Source organism: Fringilla coelebs (genome assembly GCF_963513975.1).
Source record: "Fringilla coelebs genome assembly, chromosome: 21".
Classification (NCBI taxonomy): domain Eukaryota; kingdom Metazoa; phylum Chordata; class Aves; order Passeriformes; family Fringillidae; genus Fringilla; species Fringilla coelebs.
Window position 1 is genome coordinate 11,839,082 of NC_140047.1, and position 21,551 is coordinate 11,860,632.

Genomic DNA, 21,551 nt, shown 5'->3' on the forward strand with positions numbered 1-21,551 from the left:
GGTGCTGGCTGTGGTGGTGGCCGTGGGGTGGCCCTGGTGATGGCTGTGATGGTGGCCGTGGGGTGGCCATAGTGGTGGCCGTGGGGTGGCTGTGGTGATGGCTGTGGTGGTGGCCGTGGGGTGGCCATAGTGGTGGCCGTGGTGTGGCCATAGTGGTGGCTGTGGTGGTGGCTGTGGGGTGGCCGTGGAGTGGCTGTGGTGTGGCCATGGCGTGGCTGTGGGGTGGCCGTGGGGTGGCCGTGGTGTGGCCATAGTGGTGGCCGTGGTGTTGCCGTGGGGTGGCTGTGGGGTGGCCGTGGGGTGGCCATGGTGTGGCCATAGTGGTGGCCATGGGGTGGCTGTGGGGTGGCCGTGGGGTGGGTGCTGCCGCGAGGCCTCTCCCATGCAGCGCTGCTGGCGCCGGTGGCTCTGCTGGGAGTGATGTATTGTTGTGTTCTTTCCCGTCCCTGCTGCACCTTAATTCCTCGATGCATTGAAAGGTCAGTGAGCTAAACAGTAATAAACTCACAGGGTGATAGAGTGAGGGATAAAAGAGGGAAACAATGGCCACCGAGTGTGAGCTTATATGTCAAAAAATACATATATTACTAGTGTATTCAAATCAAGAGTAATTTATAAAGGCAGGTGCTGGTAGGAGCAGCTTTATTGCCGGCCTATAGCAGAATGCTTCTCTGTGCTGAGGGGCCTGCGAGATGCTCTGGCTCCTTCCCAGACAACGTGGGGAGTGTTCGACCTGCAGCCAAGGGGCTGCTGCTGACGAGCCACGTGTCTCGCTGGTGACAGAGTTCATCAGTTTTGCAGGCCCCTGCCCCCAGGGACACCAGACACTATTAGTTGTGCTGATCTGCTTCATATAGTTCATAAGGAAAGCTCCGAATTAACACACAGCTTAATTCTTGTTAGAATTAGTTAATCAACTCGTGGCTTTGCCATTCAAATGAATGATGGGTCTCACTGAGGGGCAGGATAAATGTTGTGTCCCCACACACACTCTGTCATCCCTTTGCCTGTGGGTGTCCGTGGGCTCCTGCGCTCCGGATGGGATGCTCTGGATGTGGGAGCATGTGTAGGATGAAGATGAACACAGAGTGCCACCCCTGTGCCACCAGCCCCCGAGACATGCTGCCTTGCGTGCCAGACACCTGAGTGGCTTTGTCATTGTCCTCATGGCCGAGCTTCCCCCCGTTGTGCTTCAGGCCCTGGCTGGCTCCTGCGGCCTCAGTGCAGCATCAGCTCCTGCTGCTAAACCTTGGGGGCTGCTCACTCACTGAGTCAGGTTTATAGACAAGGGCTGGGGCTTTGGAATATTGGTTTGAGCCTGGGTGGACAAAGCCCTCACTTTGGCCTGTTGATGGAAGTACATGATGCAGAAATCACTGCAATTGTACCAAATTATTTTGCTGCAGGTTTTGGCTAGGCATCTGCATTTGGTAGCAGAGTGGGACTGTGATGGGATAGTGGGAGGGAGATGAGTTCCATAGTGAAAGCAGAAATGCAGCTGAGGAATAACAGCTGGAATAGAGCACAGTAAACACGAACTGAGAAAGCGTCCAGAAGCTAAAAGGAAAAACAACAGCAGAAATCATTGATGAGAAGGGAAGGAGAGCTTGAGTGGATTAAAACCAGGATGTTATTGAACATTCTGACAGCAGAGCAGAGGAGGAGAGTGACAAACAGGGGAGCAACTCACCAAGGAAATCCGCCCTGTGTTACGGCACTGTGGGCCAGGAGCTGTGCCAAGGCAGTGGGGCCTGGCAGACGAGGGCATGAGGGATGGGTGCAGCACTCCCTTGGCCAGGCACCACCACCCCTGATGCTGCAGGCACTCCCAGGTGCGGCATCACCTTCCCTGGCTGCAGCGTGGGTGGCCCGAGCCGTGCCAGGGCTGTCCCCAACACCCGTGTGCCAGCTCAGGGACACGCCGGGACAATGTATGGCATCATCAGCTTGTGCCTGTGGACCTCTGAACAGGCAACAGAAATAATTTAAACAGATCATGAGACATTTTTATTATTCCCATGAAATTATATGAAATTATAGTTTTAAATGAAGGTGACAGGTTTAAAATGTGTATTTTAGAGCAAGATTCATGCCTTGTGCTTTCTTCAGTTGGAAAGTTGGCCAGTGGGGGGGTCATCTCCCACTGTGTGTCCTCCTTGAGACAGTCAGTGTGGAATCCTGTGCTGTCCCCTGAGTGCACGGAGCACACTGCTGGTGCCCAGGTCCGTGCCTGGCAGCTGTGTGTTGCTGGCACATCTGGCACAGCCTACACAGGTACTGTTCCTGCTGTGTATGGGAGCACAGAGGGTCCTGTGGCACTGTCAGACTGCATCTTATGGGGCTGGCTGGTGTGCTGGGGCCATGCTGGGGCAGGGCCGTGCCCGTGGGGTGCTGGGGCAGGGCTGGGGCAGGGCTGTGCCTGGGGCCCCCGGGCAGGTGGGTGTCACAGAGGGCTCGTGGCAGGCAGGCAGCGAGCGGGCAGAAGTCGGGCAGATGCAGAAGTACTGACTGTGTTTTCTCTTGTTCTCTCTTTTCTGCCCAAGGTTTGAGCATCCGAGGAGCCCAGGAGGAAGACCCTCCCGATCCTCAGCTAATGAGACTAGACAATATGCTTCTGGCAGAAGGAGTCTCAGGTCCAGAGAAAGGTGGGGGATCGGCGGCAGCAGCTGCAGCCGCAGCAGCCTCTGGAGGGTCTTCAGATAACTCTATTGAACACTCAGATTACAGAGCCAAATTGACCCAGATCAGACAAATCTATCACACAGAGCTGGAGAAATATGAACAGGTCAGACATCAGCCTCTCAGTTGTTCGTGTACCTGACACTGCTCTCCTCTGCTTGCCAGTGCCCACCACTGCCCACTCTGGACCACAACCCTTCCTCCCCTTCCCCACCCCTCTGCCCAGAGAGAGCCACCATGGGAGTCTGTCATCTGTCGGGCTCCAAGGAACTGCTGGCTGGAGCCAGGACGCATGTCTTGCATGTCTGAGTGTTTTCTGTTGTCTGTAACTGCCCAAGAGCAGCACCCAAGCCCGTGTTTCTCCCCTTTGCCCAGCCCATAGAAGGCAGAGAGGAGGAGAGATGTCTGTCACTCAGTGCCGCCCTCTGCCCTGATGTGGTCTCACACAGCTGGGTCTGGCAAGCTGGGGAGCACAGGCAGACAAGGGCTGCATTGGCCATCTTAGCCCACAGCCTCCATGGGAGCAGGTGGCAGGATATTCTGGCACAAGACTTGGCCACAGCAGGTCAGCTGGAGCAGGTTGGAAGAGTGGGCAGTGAGGCGTCAGCAGAGCACCTGGCCCAGGCTTGGGGACAGAAACTAGGGAAGTCCTGATTCAGGCAGATGCCAGCACAGTGTCTTTGTTTGGAGTGAAGAGCATGCTGCAGAGACCTGTAGGTTTGTGTTCACCACTGGGACCTGGTGACCCAACACATTGGCCACGCTGATGGCACTGAGAACATTTGCCACATGCTGCCAGGTGCCAGCAGCACCGTGTGACTCAGGTGCCAGTGGCACTGCCTTGTCCGTGCTGTCTCTTCCACTGTGTTGTTCAAGTGGAGAACAAATAACTGAGCAAACACCTGTCAGGGTCTTTGTACAAATCTGCTGTTCTCCCCTGACCCCCAGGGCCCAGCAGTCCTGGTGGAGCCCCGAGCCCCTCTCGCCCCGCCGGGTGCAGCTGCAGCGTTGGGATGGGGGTGGCTGTGGCATTAACCTGTCTCCCACAGGCACAGCACACAGGCTGCAGGCAGATCTGGGCCACAGAGGCAGCAGCAGCTCTGTGCTCGCAGCCGCTTCCTGGCACACATCCTTGGACTCTAATAAGTTTAATGACGTGGGGGAAGCAGGAGCATTTTTTGCCCTGTAGCTCCATTTACAAAGGTTTCGGCTGAAATGTCACAGCCATCCGTCCACACCACAGGAAATTTTGGAGGATGCTCAAATGCTGCTGGAGCAGGAGAGAGAGGTAGAGCTGAGGATGAGACATGCATGCTTCCCCACGGATCCTGACACCCAGCCACGTCTGCTCAACAGACATATGATGATTTCCCCAGCCTGGCAGCAAACTGTCTCCTGCTGGTTTGTCTCACTGCAGTGCCCGAGAGGCAGCCAGGGCTTGGCATCTGAGCCTCTGGCACCACAGGTTCTGGGAGGCAGGAGGCTCCTGCAGCGGGAGCCCGTGCCGGGCACCTGCCCGCAGCGCAGAGCCGCTCCTGCCATCCTGCCCGGCGCAGGCATCCCCCGGTCCCACGGCAGCAGGAACCAGAATGCCTTCCTGGAGATGCTTTCCAGGCAGAGTTTGATCCTGATATTTGTTGCCAGTCAGGGGAATGCACTCAGGAAAAAAAAAAAAAAAGGGAAAGAGAAATGGAAAGTGTGTCACGCCATCACCCAGTGCTCCCTCGCCGGGCGCCAGGAGAAATGGCCACGCACAGGCAGCGCCTTCCATAATTTACAGCTCCTATAACAGAGATGACATATTGAAAGCTATCTGCTGTAATTACACTGAAATACATTTTTTGCTGTAGGCAAAAGTACTGTAAGGGTCCCAGGCCTCCTGGAGCAGCTGGGAACCCACTTCCCAAGTTCACAGATGTCTCCTGAATTCACCCCGAACTGGGGTGAGGTGTGGCAGCTCAGAAGCCATCACCAGCCTCACTGGCTGCCACCCTGCCCCTCAACATTGTTTTGGGCCATTTCCTCTCTTTTCCCTGTGTACTCGTGATGAAGCACTGAGGCAGCAGGAGCATCCCTGCTCCTACAAGGTTTCTGAGCAGGTTAACAAGGCCATCACTTATAACCTGACATTATTAATAATGTCTCAGGCACCAAGCAGAGGCCTGAAAAATAGTCCTGGAAAAGGGATCAAGTAGCTTGGACGCTATAAATAAACAAGAGAAACAAGACAAAGCGTCAGAGTCTTCTGAGCTTCCTCCCACTGTGCTGTGTGAGGCAGCTCTGCAGAGGGGAGGTGCTGGTGGAGATGAATTAAACCCAGGCTCTCCAAGCAGTTGTAGCCAAACCAAGTCTCATCAGGCAAGTTGAGTAAAGTCCGCGAAAGGTTTTTGCTTCTTGAAAGCAAGAAACTAATTTTTGCTTTTCAAAGTCCAGTTTTTGATACTAAATCTGTTATAGAAAAGACATACCTGAAAATATTTCTAATGAAACAGTTGCCAATTTTATTGTACTTTAAAATTGAATTCCTGGGATCTGAAAAGAAGGGGGCTTATGGCAAACTGTGTGCCTGGAACATCCATGCAGTGCCAAATTCTTGGGTTCAACTTTATTTTGGAGCTGTCAGAGCTGCTTCCTGATCTCAGGGGGAGAGCTGCTGCATTTTGGTGCCCTTGTCTCCTTCCCTTCTGTGCAACATTTCCCGGGTGAGCCAAAGCTGTCATCGGCCAGAGGGCTGGGCCTGAACTTCTGCATCCTCAGGTTGTCCCCTGATGAAAGAAAGAACGTGCTGGTGGGAAGTGAGGGTGAGAAATGTCCAACTCTTTCCCCTGGAGCTCGGGGAGTCCTGGCAGGTGCTGGGAGGAGCAGTGGCTCGGCGGTGGCGAGTGAAGGGCTCTGCACCAGGGCTCGCCCAGCGCCGCCTCCAACGGGTGCTGCACGGATGTAAATTAGCCTGTAATTTACTTTCAGTAGTGTAAAGAAAAAAAATCACTTTGCCTGAAGTGTATGCATCTTTCTTAAGGGTGTACCCAGATTTTAATTATCTAAATGTAAATACTTAACGAATTTTACTTAGAGTAATGAGCTAAAGTGCACACTACATAAATGAGATGTTCTAATTAATCATGTATGAACTACTGGTTTAAAGAAAAGCTATGTGAATTCTGCGAATGTTGGGCTATTGCCAAATTGCTAATCAGCATTTGCATTCATAGATGGCTTCACTTAATAAGTTGTGAGACGTTCAGCAAATGTTATAGGAAATTATGACTTTTTAGATGCATAAACTTTTCACTTTTAACTCCTTCCATCACATAATCTGTTGAAATGATGGAGAATCCTTGAAAATGTGGTCATCAGACGCATTATGTACATATTTTGCAGCCTGGCTTGAGAGGGAAGAGGGGAGCTAGCAGAGTTTTTGTCAAGTTCCAGTCTGTAAAAGGAAGTCAGGACAGCAGCATGTGTGGAGGCTCAGACCAGGGGGATCCTGGTGGTGGCTCAGTCTGAAGTTTATATCAACTTGTCACAGACTGGGAGTGGCAATCGAGGGCTCCCTGTGCCTTCCCTCAGTGCTTCAGCCACAGAGCGTGGGCCAGGCTGGGGCAGAGTGCCACTGAAACCCACCTGGGCAGGGACACACAGTGCCTCAGGAAGGTCTCGGGTCCCTGGGAGCTGCAGGGGGTACCCAGGCACGGGGCTCGGGGTACTGCACCCCTGGTGGAGAGGAGGGCAGGTCCCCACTCACACCCTGCCCCTGCCTGCAGCTGCTACAGGGCTGATCCAACTGCTCCTCTCCACGGGGTCTGGCTGGGAATGGGGAAAGGGATGAGCACGGCAGGAGCAGGGCCGTGGTCACTGGGCTCCCCTGGCTGCCCCAGGACAGCTGCAGCTCTCCTGGACAGAGTGGGATCCTGTGGCCGCACATGTGGAGGGAACAGGGCCATGTGTGGGGTCCCCCTCAGTGCTGCCTTCCCCCAACAGCCAGGTTGGAGCTTGTGTCCTTGTGGGACAGCACACACCCACATCTGAGCCTCTTCTTCCTCCACAGGCGTGTAATGAATTTACCACTCATGTCATGAACCTCCTCAGAGAACAGAGCCGGACACGTCCCATTTCTCCCAAGGAGATTGAAAGGATGGTGGGCATCATTCATCGAAAATTCAGCTCCATCCAGATGCAGCTCAAACAAAGCACTTGTGAAGCAGTAATGATTTTAAGATCAAGGTTCCTTGATGCCAGGTAAGGCAGAGGCAAGTGCCCCAGTCTCTTTTTGGGGAGAAGCAGTAATTTCTGGGCAGCCAGGGAGAGCCTGGCCATACTGGGAGTGGTGTCCCATGTCAGCCGGGATGAGTGGCAGAGGCTGCTCTGATCCAACAAGAGCCTTAATCCACAGCTGCTGTGGAAGGGACCCCTGCACAGTAGGACTTCAGAAGAAACAAGGTCTTTTTTTCAAATTTTAGTGCAAAGACTGGGCTTGTTTTCCCCACCTTGGACACCTGCACCACTGTTGGAGCTCAGTGCCTGTCCCCAGGACCCACGGTGGCCTGAGTGGGCTGCTTGTTCCACAAGTTGCCAGAAGGCAGGCAGACATGGATTAGGAGGGGGGTTTAGGCACAGTCAGAATTGTTTTGAAGCCTGATGAGGTGTGATAGTGATCCCCAGCCCCATCCCCTTCACAGGGCTCGGGTCCACAGAGCCGGGCCCCCGCCGCTGGCGGGGCCTGGCAGAGCAGGAGCGGAGCAGGGCGGAAAAGGGAGGAGCAGCAGGCGCCGCACGGAGCCTCCCTCCTCCAGCAGCTCACGCTTCACACCTGAAAGCTGTGAGGAGCTAAACAAGACCAAAATAATGTTATTAACAAGGAGGTCACTGGCAGGTGTGGGAAATCAGGGTAATTGCAGGCAGTTGGAGGAGATGTCTATGGAGAGCTCCAGGAACGCAAAGGTAGAGCCTGCAGATGTACATTTTAAAGTGATTTCTTTAAAAAGGAGGAAGGTAAATAAGGCAAAATGAGCGGAAGCATAGTAATGAGATAAACAGAGCTCTAGGGAGGGAGCCTGCCTGCTCCAGGATACAGTGCAGTTAGCAGCACCGTGATACTCGGCAGGAGCGCGCTGGGGATTGCGCTCGGCTGCCGGCTGGCCTGGGGCGCCGGCGGTGATTGCAGCAGCCCTGGGGGAAGGAGCTCCAAGGAAATGTTTAACTGGAGCCTTCCAGAGGATGTTAAGCTAGAGGAGAGCAGCCGCTGGCACGGAGGGATGGCACTGCAGCTGTGCAGGCGCTGCCGCCGTGGGCCGCCCCATGGCGAGGGCTGCAGGCTCCTGGGCCGGAGCACGGGCGGGTGCCCTCTGCAAGGCTCCGTGCTCCGGCCAGGTGACACCCCTGGGACCTGTCCCATGTCCCATGTGGGCCAGAGCCCGGGCCCCGTGCCGCCCATGGCAGGAGGGGGCACAGATGGGTCTCTCTCACAAAGCCCTGAAATCCACTTGCTGTTGGAAGCCAATTAGCTGAGGGAGGCCATGTGAGGACACATCAGCACGGCTGCCCCATCCTGTTGTACCATCCTCACCCCAGGGAGCTGTGCAGGGGCCCAGCTGAGCCGTGCTGAAGGGAAGGAGGGCACGTAGGTCTGCCGGGCTGCTGCTGGCACAGAGGGGCTCCGTGGCTGGGAGCTTTGGGCTGGGCTGTGTACCTGGCTGTGGAGGAGCCACGAGGGAAGCTGCTGGCTCAGCACCTGCCTCACCATTTCTCCCACAGCACGTGAATGTGGCCTGTGGTCCCATGGGATGAACCCTGCAGGGAGGTGGGGGTGTGAAGCCAGAGGCAGAGTCCAGAGCCCCCTGGGACATGGTGTTGCTGCCTGCTGCTCCCTCCCACGGGTGTCGGCAAGCCCAAAGGGATCAGGGTGCCAGGACAGCTCTGCTGTGCTGCAGCAGAGGCTTTGAAACAAAGGCTGCTGTTCCCCATCCGGCCAGGGATCTGCTGGCACCTGGAGGAACAGTGGTGTTTTCCTTTTCTCATTTCAGACGGAAAAGGCGTAACTTCAGTAAACAAGCCACAGAAATCTTGAACGAGTATTTTTACTCCCACCTCAGTAACCCCTACCCCAGTGAAGAAGCCAAAGAAGAGCTGGCAAAGAAATGCAGCATCACGGTATCACAGGTAAGCAGCAGGGAGGACCCCCTTAACTGCTGTTAGTGTGAAGTTAATGCAGCACCTCCCCAGCCAGGACTGTGCTGTCGTTGGCTGCAGCTGCTTTTCCTGTGGGCCAAAATACCCGTACAGCTCAGACTGGTGTCTTGCAGCGGTGCTCAGGCTGGTGACACCATCGAGTTTTCCTTCACCAGGCAGCTCAAAGAGCAAAACACCTCTTGACATTCCACGTGGCCTGTATGGTTGCTAGAAACCCCAAATATTGTCCCACAAATCTGGCTTGCACAGCTTGGGGAAGAGCCTGAGCTCGTGGCAGGGAAGTGCCCTGCAGTCTCCAAGTTCTCCCCTCCTGTGGCGAGGGCCGGTGCTGGCTCCTCCCTGCTCCCTCAGCTCCCTTATCAATATTTCAGGTCCTTGAAAGGAACGGTGCCTGCGGCGCGTGTGTTAACTATTAATGATTGCAGGCTGCACTATTGGCATTATTAGCAATGCAACCTTTAGCTTTATAATTAAGACCTGAGTTGAGATTTACTTTATAGGCCTCCATTGAATGCATGAAAAATTCAGGCACTTTATCGAAGACTTTCAAATGAAAGTCTGCCCATCTCCTCCAAATTTGGAATTACTTGACTTTGGCTGCTCCCACAGCACCAGCCCTGGCAGAACTGCCCCAGGGCACGTGTGTGTGCGCCTTGCTGTCTCCTTGCCTGTTCCTTGCCAAGGAGGGCAGCACATACCCCACTTTGACTGGGGCGGCAAGGGGCTGTGCTCGGTGCCAGGGAAAGGTGTGGGGTGGGGAGGGAGGCAGTTTCTCCCAGTCCATTTACAATTAGCTGTGGTTATGGGCAGGAAGTTTCTGAGGGAAATTCAGCTCACAGTTTGTTCCCTCTCATGTTGCTCCTCCCTTGCCCTTAGCATCACAGGAGCACTGCAGCCAGTGGTGGCTGCTGGGCTGCTCTCAGTGCCCTCAGGCATCCCTGCGGCTGCTAGGGGTGCCTGGAACCGCCTGAGAGCACAGAGTGCCAGGGCACGTGGTCTGCAGCCTTAATCCTGCTCCTGGTTTCAGTCCTTGGCACAAGATGCTTTGTGGCAATTCCTTCAGTAAATGGTGTCCAGAAATCTTCAACGTGATCCAAGGCAGCCTGTATGGTTAGGAGAGGCCATGCCGTCAGCACCAACTTAAACAAACCAAAAGTTCTTCAGTTTTAGTTAATGTTGGGCAAGTTGACGTGAAAAAGCCCGCCAGACCTGCTGAAGAGCTGTTCCCTCTGCACCCAGTGGTGAGCTGTGCCTGGCAGAGAGGGGCTCAGTGATGCCTTGGTGTGGACAGATAAAAAGACAGATCAAGATAAGGCTGAAGTGACTGTAGGAAATGAGATGGAACATTTGAGAAGCCATAACTGATTGCTTCTAGTGCTAATAGATCTGATTTCTTTCTTAATTGGTTGTTTGATAAGATTTAATGTATATGCTGTAGAATGAAATAAAAGGCAGGCAGATGGTCCAACAACCCAGCAGTGGCAGAGAGCCTGTGACAGGCATATAGGTTTGTCTTTTTAATATTTGATACAGACATGAATTAGTTGTTCCTTGAATCCATTAGGAAGTCTGAGTGAGCGATGGGAGTAGCTGCATTTTGCCCTCCATAGCACTGCATCCAGCAACCTCAGCCTTGCTGGGTGACATTGCCAGCCTGGTCCAGGGGCAGTGCTGCCCACCCAGCCTGGCACCAGGGATGCAGGGCTGGGCCCTTGGCACGGCTGGAGCTACACTCTGGCAAGATGTTATAAATGACTTGGAAAAACTCGTGTTGATATGGTAAAGCCTGGAAATGGGGCCATGTATCATGTAATGGGAGAGGAGCATGTATGAGAGAGAGGGAGTGCCTGTGATCAGCTGGTTGCTTGAGTTCCTGATGGATCTGCTGTCACAGCTAGAGAGCATGAATACCGTGGGTATTCTAATCTTTGATTTCCAAAGGCGCTTCCAGAGGCTGCATGGCAGTACTGCAGGGTTAGATGGTATTTTGTAGGTCAAGCTGGGCTGGAGGTGTCTTTCTTTTACTGAAAAGGGTGTATTTTTGAGGCCATATAGTAGAAGAGCTCTGAGCAGACACTACAGAGCAGCCCCCCACACACTGCTCTGGTGACTGACAGCAGAACTCAGAGCATGCAATCCAGAGCCAGGAGTGAATTGAGCAGTCATTGAAACCCTGGCAGGAGCAGCATCACAGGGGACAAGCAATGGCATCCAAGGAAGTGCCTGAGCTGCACCTCACTCAGGGCTTTCATGGAAGATCTCTAAGTGTGTGTATTTTCAGCCTTGACCAAGTGTCCCTTGGACCTTGCCGTGCCTGTCACCATGCCCCATTTACCTCCTGTGCTGCAAATACCCTGGAGGGCCAAAGAGCTGGAAAAAGGAATAAATAACATTAGGGGATGGCTTTTCAAACTCTGGAGCTGTTGACTTGTCTCTGATGAAGAGGCTTTGTCCTTTCCCTGGCTGAGCCAGGCTCCTCTGTAGCCTCTCCTAACGATGATCCCAAGTGTTTCTCTCTTGTACTGTCAGTGCCTTGTACACGCTGGGGGCAGATTCATGGCAGAACATTTTCTCCCTCAAACACTTAATTAGTGAGTGTTTTGGGTCATCCTCCCCCCAGATTAAGCTGCTGACTAGAAATCCTGCTGCCATGGCACTTTACTGAGCTGCAAAGAAAATTGTCTCCCAGAATCGTTTCATTGCAGGTGGGAGATCGATGGTTTCAGTTTTGATATCGGTGTTTAAAATAATATGTAGAGAAGGTTTTCCAAGAAAAGCATAAAGACAAACTATTTATTAAGATGAACACCTCACACAATTTCATTTTTAAGAGTGTGGAAAAGGTAATTCTGGGGAAAAAAATGTCCTTAGCAGAGAACACTGTCGGCTGTAATTTAGAGCCACCCCATCAGCACACGTTGGAGGGAGATAAACTGTATTGTCTGTTCTCCCCTCCCATGGCTGCGAGGCTGATGTTTTATACTTTTGCAGATGAGCCTCTTCCAGGGTGTCACAAATGACCATCAGTCCATCACACGGACTGGAGAGAGGGCACAGCCAGCGCTGAGAGCGGGGCAGTGGAGTACAGCAATAACATTTTTCACCGCTTCAAACAAAAGAAGGATGTGGTTGACAAGGGAATATATTTAACATTGTTTTAAAGAAAGGATGCAGGAGCTGGTTTCCAGCACCCCTCTGGCCCCTGCTGCTTCTGAGTGTTTCTGTGAGCAGGTGGACAGGGAAAACTGTGGATGGAGGGGCTCTTACCCCTGGACTTCATGTGGAAAGCAAGGAAAAAAGCTGCAGCATAATGAAATAGTTCTGGAGGTAAAATTCCTGGGTTTAGATCACAGATCAATGTTGTAATTGTGCAACATTGATTTTTAACATTTTCTGGTTTGTACCATGTTTTAGGCGTGGAACACAGACTGTGTGCTACAACCATGGAAACACAGTGGAAAGATTTGCACGATCCGTGAATCTGTAGCTCCCCAGTTCCAGCAGCGATGCTCTCGCGTCAGCTGTGTCTTTGCCAAATGAGCACTGACTTATCCCAGGAAATCACCCACTCTGGAGGCACGAGGCAGGCCTGCCCCATCCCAAATCCCACATTAGGAATCTTGATGATTTCAGTAATAATTTATTGTCTTTTTATTTAACGTTGCAATTAACATGATAAATAAGTGCAACAGTATTGTTTGAAATGTAATATACAATTAAGCCAAATTAATTAATTTGCCTTCAATGATCAGGAGGAGAAAGATGTTCATTGTTTTTTTTATTTGAAGAGATAGTTTGTTTTAATGAAAAATGCGTTGTGAGGCAGCTCACAATGGAGACAACTTCCATGTTTGGGGTGGGCAAGGGGCTGGGTGAGGAGCTGGGTCCTGGGGAGCCCAGCACCTGCCCCCAGATCTTCCCTGGGACCATGGCAGTGCCAGCAGCACAAGCCAGGTGAGGTGTGCTCCAGGTGGGCAGGGATCCTAAATCCTGCCTGGCGGAGCCTGCTGGAGCAGTGCCCTGGCCCTGTTCTGGCCAGGTCCAGCTGCCCATGTCAGCCATGCTCTGCCAGCTGCAGCCCCCGTGTGTCCCCAGGTGTCCCTGTGTGTCTCTGGGCGTCCCTGGGTGTCCCCATGTTCCCCGGGCTGGGGCACGCTCTGCCCTGTGCTGTGTCACAGGAGCACAAAGGGTCCTTGGGCAGAGGGGATGGGGGCAGTGACTGTGGCACCCCCGGGCTGCTGCAGCTGCTCTGGCAGCCCCGACGCCAGGCTCAGTCTGAGGAAGAGTTGAACATTTCTGGATATTCATTTAGATGTGGTGTGCGGGTTAAACATAACGTACGAGCACTGCTCCTCTCATTGCTTCCAATTAAACCTTGCTTGTTAGTTTAACCTCTAGGTAATCCCATCAAACAATTGATGTCAAGGAAACACTGCCCACAGTGGCTCTGGATGAGTGGCCATTAATTTTAATTGCCTTGATATTAAAGATTAAGAAGTATTGGGACTAGCAGAATGGAAACGATCTGATGTCAAGCAAATCCACTCGTTGAGGCTTCCCCAGGCTGCTGGTGATATTAAAATTTTACAGTGAGAATTAAATAAACCTTTATTAGTGATGGCTGTTGTTTGATTGGTCCAGGGGTGTGCATAAACAGAGGGGTCTCGTGCACATCCGTGGACAATACGGTTGATGTGCAGAGATTCCTCAATTATGATACTGTTAATAAAGCATAATCTGATTGTACACAATAATTATTTGCTGGGTTTCATTAATGTATTATTGCTTCTCTGACTGACAAGGTGATATTAAGTGCAATATATAGAATATGGTGGAGTATTATCAGGGGAGCAGGATGTATAAGGTGCCTTCCATATTACTGGTAAAGGCCAGAGGTTTTCCATTAATTGTGGTTAAACAAAAGCCTGTGCTGCATCAAATACAAAAGGATTTGACTCCTGCCTCAGCAGGATTCTGAACTGGGTGCTGTGACAGGGCCCCAGCCCCTGCCATGCCCTGTGGCTGCCTGATAACCGCTGGGCTGTCACTGGTCCCTTCCCCTTTACTGCTGGAGCTGTTCTTTTATTGTCTCTGCTGTGTTGGCCATTGTCCATGTTCCAAACTGGGTTTGTTATTTAGGAGCTCTGTTACAGCAGCTGAAGTTAAACAAAGCCCCTAAGCAAGATTGTACAAACTTCCCTGAGCAGCTCCAGGCGTGACCCCTGTGTGGGTTAATAGCCGGTGCCCTGGGAGCCACCTTGGCTTCAGTACAGATCTTCAAAGGGACACGACAAAGTGACTTTTCAACCATTATTGATTTATATGATTCCTTTCATTTTCAGCCAACCAAACACGATTCTGTGAGTGGGCTGCCAAGGTTGTTCCAGCCCAAAAATAAAGAACAATTGCTTTCACTGCCTGCTCGCCCTCAGTCAACCGGACCTTGGTCCCCCCTGAGCAGCTTTCTGGGTCTTGCACCAGTTTTGCTGACAAATGGCCCATGGTGGCAGGGGACAATGCTGTGGTACAGTAAGCTCCGGGATATGTGCAGTCATCAGTCACTTGCTGTGCCTCAGTTTGCCAATAGAGCAGCAGAGCCAGGCCAGCCCGGCTCCACGGCGATGTTTAACTGATCTGGGTTAGTGCTCAGTTACCTGGAGCAGGTACGGGTCGTGTTTCTGGCATCTCGAAGGGATCCGGCTTTGGCCAGCCAAGCCCTTCGTGTCCTTCACCCTTCCCGCCTCTCTCCACTGCAGGTGTCCAACTGGTTTGGCAATAAGAGAATCAGGTACAAGAAGAACATTGGGAAGTTCCAGGAGGAAGCCAATCTCTATGCGGCAAAGACGGCCGTGACTGCAGCGCACGCCGTGGCCGCGGCTGTCCAGAACAACCAGACCAACTCCCCCACCACACCAAATTCTGGTACGTACCTGCCTGCTGCCTTCCAGCCCCCTGGAGGCCCCGACGGCACCCTAGCGAGCTCGGTCGGGATGAGGAGGATGCAGCTCCTTAGCAGTCCCAGTCCTGGCACAGGGGGTGAGCCCAAGGATGGCCAGGCTGCACCACGAGGGCCGAGCCCTGCCATGGGTGGTCCCAGCTGCTCCACAGCCAAGCTCCCACAGCCGTGGGAGAGCAGAGTGGGGCCCATGTCATTCCTGCAGCGGTAACGGCTGCCTGGCTCTGCCGTCTGGCACCTTCTTTGTTTCTGTAGTTACTTCAAGCTTTTACTCACTCACGGAAAAGAATGTAAAATGGGGCAGAGGTCCAAGTCTGGTTTTGTAGGACTGTTAAATTTATTGTCAAGATAACAACAAAATAGAGGAATATTTTAGCATGCTCTAATTAGAGTTTAAACTCTGGATGACTTGAAATGGAGTTGATGTTATAACTAGAAATCTAAGGATGGAACTTTAGTTTGGAGTTACTCTGCGACGTGCTCTGCTACAGGTCTCACTGGTGTGCTGATGACATTTTGCAAGTCTGAGCACTGCATTAGTCAGGGAGTGTGTGAGGGAGGCATTGCTCTTTTGGGCTCCAGGGGCAAAGGTTGCCACAAGCACAAACACTATTTGCAGTCAAGTTTTGCTGTGACTTAGTTGTGGACAATTTTAAAGAGGATAGAGAACCATGGGGAAAAAAAAGACTAACTAAAAGCAAGTAAGAAAAAGTTCCGTCTTTAGCAGTAATAAACCACATAACTGGGAACTGCCAACCATTTCCTTTGGAAGGAGACACAAAGCACAGGCTCAAAATGAGTGTTTGGTGATGGCACCTCATGATGGAGTGATTCACAGCGGGACAGCTCTGATATGGAAACGTTGCTGTCCAGGCTGCTCTTCCAGGGGGAAGAGCTGCCCTGGGTTGCAGGGAGCTTCCAGGCTTGCCCAGCGCAGCGCTCTGGTGCGGGGCTGAGAGCCGGGATCTGGTGGCCGCTGTGGGAGCTGGTGGCCACGCTCACCCCACGCCAGGGCAGCAACTTCCCCTCCACTGAGCCTTGCCTGTCCTCTCCTCTCCTGCTGCTTCTCCTTCCCCTGCCCTCAGGTGTCAGGGTTATGTTTTTGCAGCTCTCTGTTATTCAGCTACCTAACTCTTTCCTTTCCAGGTTCTTCTGGTTCTTTTAACCTCCCAAATTCTGGGGACATGTTCATGAACATGCAGAGTCTGAATGGGGATTCTTACCAGGGGTCCCAAGTCGGAGCCAATGTGCAGTCACAGGTAGGAGAAATGCCCCCAGCAGGGCCTTTCTGGCAGGGTAGGGTTTGGGCTAAAAATTCCACCTTACTCTGGCTCTATTAACTGGTCTGGGCCTCGCTGCAGAGTGGAGGCTGCATATTTCTGGATGTGGCCTATTCTTACCCCGGCATTGAATTTCACAAATATTAAGGAAAGAATGATTTTTTTCTGATTGAAATTTTAAGCTTTGTGAATGCATTCGGCTCTGGCTTGAGCTCATGGAATGGGACTGGGTGCATCTGACTTCCATGGACACTGTAAATCCCGTGAAATTTTCTTTCTTTTTTTCCTTTCTTCCCTCCTCCCCCTGCCCTTTAAAAAAAAAAAAAAACAACTCCCCCATCTCTCTTTCATTTATTGGACAAACTTTTATTTATTAATTCATTCATCTATTTCTGTATTTACTTAAATGTCAGAACGCCTCTGACTGAGCGATTACAATACACCTCACTGCCAGTCGCTGTTCCAGCCCTCTCAGAAGGGCTGGCTCTGTGGTTTCTGTGCTGTGTACACACCATCATCTCCTGCACACATGCCAGCACACACAGGCGGGTGAACATTCCCAGCACTTTGCTGCAGACACTTGGGCAGGAGCTGCGGTGCTGGGAGGAAGTTGTGTTGGTGGTGAGAGCCGCAGAGATGTATGGGCTCTACCAGGCACGGATTGGTTGAAATTCTGCCAGTCAGTCTTGATTGATAAATTTGCCTTTCATAGAAGATGCTAAACCCTTTTGGCTCACATAATTCAAAATGTTGCCTATTGTAAGTGATGATGTTTTAATAGATTTGGAATGATGAATCCTGTCTCCCCTCACTTTAAGGTGGATACCCTGCGTCATGTTATCAATCAGACGGGAGGATACAATGATGGCTTGGGAGGAAATTCACTGTACAGTCCGCATAATTTAAATGTGAGTACCCGGGGGAACAGTGGTTTGGAGAGCCATAAGCGCAGTGGCAGGTAAATGCAGTCATTAATACCTGTATTAATTGCTCTTGCAAGCGTGTTGTTTAATATCACATCTTTGGGGATGACCCACAGAGCAGCCCTCGGTGCAGCTGTAAGGCTTGTTAGTGTAAGAAGAGAGAAATTCCAGATCTGTGACTATAAATGGTTTGAATTTTTATTTGTTTCAGCCTTATGAGTTAAAAGGTAAGAGCCTCTGAGAGGCTCCTGTGGCTCAGCAGCCAGGCAGGGAGCTGGGCTGTGCTGCCTGTGCCAGCTCTGAGGGACATTGATGCACCTTTGGCCATTTCAGGGGTACCCATTTTTCCTGTGCGTGAGAGGCACCTTTGGCCTCGTTACTCCCCACGGCAGCGAGCAGTCAGTCTGGCTAACAGATGCCAGTAAATTGAGGGATTATGGGCTTGATGGTGATAGGTGCTAAATGTCCTCCCGCTGGCCGTAAGCGATGGGATGTGACAGTGCCCGGGCTGGGCGGGCAGTGCCCGCGGCTGCGCTAGGCGCCGGGATAAATCCGTGGGGAGATGTGCCCTCCCTTCCTTCCTTCCTTGGGCTGGGAGCGGGGAAGGAGCACCCCGCGGCAGCAGCGAGGATGCACGGCACAGCTCATCCCTCATCCCCAGCTCCTTTCTCCCACTTACAGCTGCAACAATTAGTGCTTTATACATTTTTTTAATGTTTCGTATTTGCTTGAGAGGTGATTTTTCTTTGTTTTCCTTCATACTCATGGACTCTAAAATTACTGCAGAGAATTCCCAGTCTAGTGACCCTCTCCCCCCTCACGGGGTCTACCCCAGTGCTTCCCAACTGATGTGGATTGGGGTACGGGTGCTGAGCAGCCCCAGAAACCCACGGAGGAGGGGAACGGGGAGACCCGGGGTGAGCTGCTGCAGCCACAGGGAAGGGGAGGTTTCCCCCCGTTTTGAGTTGCCACTTGCCATGAGAGTAAATATTAATGATTTAAAATGTGATTGAAGATGTTCAATTGTAAGGGGAAAAAAGTACCATTAAATACTCAAATCTTTTACATTTGAAATGTCAAATCTTTCTTTTTGGATTTATAAATAACTCATAATAACCCACAACAAACCATATAAAAAGCCTTTTAGTTGCATTTCTCCTTTTTCATTTAAGTGTTTTGAAATGCTTCAGAGAATTTGCGATATCCTTATCAACATGATAAAATATGAAACTGTGATTGCCTGCAGCATTTTACAGACATGAATTCCATCTTCACTGATGAGGCCTGATAAGGCGCTGTTGTATAATACAGTGCATAATCTCAAACCACCAGAGTAAGGATTAATTTATTTGAAAAAAAGAATGCTTGCTGACAACCTCTCTTCCAGCTGCCAAGCTGAGTAAAAATATTGTACATTTGTTGTTTATAAATTTGGATAAAAGAGGAATGATGTTTACTTCAGATGGAATATCTTTAGACTCATATCTGCACAAGAGTTTTTCTTTCTCTAAGTACATTCTCGTATCGTTACCAAATAAAACCCGGCGGTGCTCCCGCAGCGGAGCAGGGTCTGTGCCCGCTCGGTGCGTCCGAGCAGCGGGCGGCTGTCGGCGGGGCGCAGCCTGGCTGCTGCGGGCTGGTGCTGCCGCTCATTTCACCGAAGGGAAAGCCCAGACCCCCGCGTTTGTCAGGCTGAAGCTGCGCTGTTCGCTGTTTCATCTGCAGAGGAGATAATTACGGAGGCCGCTCTCCCCCGGTGCAGCCGCCCGGCGCTCCGTGCCGTGATGGATGAGCGCGGAGCCGGGCCGGCCGTGGGGTGCGAGGGGCGGCGGCCGGGGGTCCCCGCCACACCGGCGCTGCCCCGCGCGTCTCCGCGGTGTCCCCGGCCCGGAAGGTTCGGGTGGCCGAGCCCCAGGAGCACATTTCCCTGCTAACCTTTCCCTGCCAGGGCCGGGGGCAGCGGCGGCGCGGCCGGGGCCGCTCTCGCGGGCGCTGCGCTGAGGCCTCCCCGTCACTTCCACTCAGCGTCCCCCAACTCACGAGCCCCGCGCCTCCCTCTTCTTGACTGACATAAAAATATGTAGCGACAAGCTGTCTGCCACAGCCGAAATCCGATCAGACATTGATTCCAGCAATTGCCTCGATTGGCCGAGACATAAGGCAAATTTGTTCCTGCGCTGCTCGTGCTGAGGCAGGGCTGAGGCGGGAGGGCCGCGGCCGGGCGCGGAGCGGGCCGGAGCGGGGCCGCCGCTGCGGATAATTGCGAGCCCGATCCTGCCTGCCTGCCTTCCGCGGGAGCTGGGGGGCATGTGCGGGGAGCCGGGTGGGGCGGCTCTGCGACGGCCCTGCGCTGGGGAGAGGCCGTGCCGAACTTGGGGACGTGAGGGGAGACGCGGGGGTTAAAGACGGATCGCCCCAGGCTTGTCTTCTCAGGGGAAAAAGCTGAAGCGCCGGTGAAGGGATGTTCCTCATTAAAACGGGGATGATCTCTGCAGAAATCCCACAGTCCTGGCTGCGGGCAGCATCTGGCTGAAGGGCTCCTGCCTTCCCTGCCCGCGCACAGCCCTGCGGAGTGCGGGACAGTCCCCTTCCCGAGCAGCCCCTAGCCCCGCCATCGGCCCGCGGTGTCATTAATACGCGCAATGGTATCAATTGACTTGTTTTTGCCTTTGCAGGCTAATGGAGGCTGGCAGGACGCAACCACTCCATCTTCTGTGACTTCCCCTACAGAAGGGCCGGGAAGTGTGCACTCGGATACCTCTAACTAATCTCCTAGCAACACTTTTTCCCTGAGCTGAGATGCCTTGATTAGCGCATTCAGAGTTGCAGGAGAAAAAGGAAAGAGTTTTTTGTAGCCAACCACCTACAGCTTTACTGTAAAACCTTGTCTTATTAGAAAACTTGGTAAATCTGTTTTTTAAAGGTATCATAATCATTTGTATTTATACTTAAAACACACAATGTTAAAAAGCACTTTATCCAATTAGGCCAAGATTTAGCATTGTTTATAGCCCTGTAACTATTTTATCATAATTTATTATCAGCAGTTTTAATGATGTTGGTCTAACAGTTGCCAATTACTTGGCCTTAAGGGTAAAAGTACAGGACAAGCTTAACCTCAGTAGCAAGAGCAGACACAAAGAACCGCCTCACCCAAATTTAATTGTGTGCATATTTCCATGGAAAGTCGACAGGAATCACAGACTTTGATTGTGTTTCATCTTTTCATATCTCTCACAGAGCTGGAATAAAAAGAGCTGTTCAGTTATTTCGGTTAACAATGGTCGTGTTTAAGAATCCTTATTCGTCACATTTTTGTTGAGATCTATTGTCTTACAAATTAGATTGGAAACCAGGAGCATCTTTTCTTGCTAAAGCCCCCTTCCCCCCGCCCCCGGCGCCCGAGCCTCCCCTCGGAATCCCGACACGGACACAGGTTGCTCTTGGGAGATGCTGACTCTTGCTGCTGGTCTCTGTGCACGCCACCACCCGGGGTTTTACAGTACGAGCTGGGTGCTACCCACGCCTGCCAAGGGCTGGTGCCTCTGCTTGGCAGCCAACCACAAACAAAGGAAAAGGAAAGGAAAGAGCACCGTGATATGGAGTGTTGTACATAGTGTAGCAAAAGAGTATTTATACATCTCACCAATCAAACACAGCTTTATTACCTCATGCGAACTCATACAAACCAATAGACTTTCAACATGTTCTGTAGCTTAGAGTGCTCACTTACTACCTCTGAACGATACTCACGCTGTAGTTTGTCTCTTTCTTATCTTTTTGCATCTTGTAATTAACTCTTTGTTTCCCCACGAAATGTAATGTACATTGTAATCTCCTACAAATCAGGGTTGCCTTGGCAACTGCTAAAGAAGCGGAAGTGGAAACATGGGGTCTTAGGTTGGACACAAAACAGTGCAACTGTTGTAAATACTGAGAAGCATTTTGAATGTTCTTCATCTTGTTACTAATACACGCAAAAACCAACAACTAATTGTAATGCATACAGACTTCAGTATTCAGTACTGTACATCCCCCTGGATTGCAGGGGCCCTTTCTCTCTCTCTCTTTTGTATTGTATGCGATTCTGAAACTGATTGAGTCATGAAAATAATTTGTGGCAGTGATTCTAATGTATTAAACCGTTTCGTGTTACTTTCTAACTGGATTACACCCTGGATTGAAAAGTCTTCCTCGTGGTAGTTATATGTAGTTTCAAACATGAATAAACTTTTTGCTTTCATGATCAAACGTTGATGTAATTTCTTCCTGCTCAGTTCAAGTCAGCCTGAGGAGCTGCAGAGGAGTGAGCTGGCATGGAGCAGGAGCTGAGCATCTCTTTATAAGCACCAGCAGGTCCTTGTGCCCTCTTGCCAGGAGAGAATTGGAAATCCTGGGAGAGGCACATCCTGGGCAAAGGCTTCCACCTGCCAGCGCCTGCCTCCGCTGCTGCCCTGCTCTGCCTGGGAGCCACAAATCAAGTGGAGGTAAAGGAAGGGGTCAGGCCTTTAGATGAGTTTAAAA

General features: G+C 51.7%; 1 protein-coding gene across 5 annotated transcripts in view; it reads left to right on the forward strand.

The window, feature by feature from the left end:
- PBX3 (PBX homeobox 3) overlaps positions 1 to 21,221 on the forward strand; it is a 100,268-nt gene extending 79,047 nt beyond the window's left edge. For 4 of the 5 annotated variants that reach the window (XM_084219436.1, XM_084219437.1, XM_084219439.1 and 1 more), the window contains 7 exons: positions 2,544 to 2,785; positions 6,728 to 6,918; positions 8,703 to 8,838; positions 14,625 to 14,790; positions 15,971 to 16,083; positions 16,923 to 17,012; positions 19,703 to 21,221. In XM_084219436.1, the coding sequence (XP_084075562.1) occupies positions 2,544 to 2,785; positions 6,728 to 6,918; positions 8,703 to 8,838; positions 14,625 to 14,790; positions 15,971 to 16,083; positions 16,923 to 17,012; positions 19,703 to 19,795 (1,031 nt within the window). In that variant the 3' untranslated portion in view covers positions 19,796 to 21,221. The remainder of the gene's footprint in view (positions 1 to 2,543; positions 2,786 to 6,727; positions 6,919 to 8,702; positions 8,839 to 14,624; positions 14,791 to 15,970; positions 16,084 to 16,922; positions 17,013 to 19,702) is intronic. The other variant, XM_084219438.1, reaches the window with a different exon arrangement.
- The last annotated feature ends 330 nt before the right edge of the window (positions 21,222 to 21,551 follow it).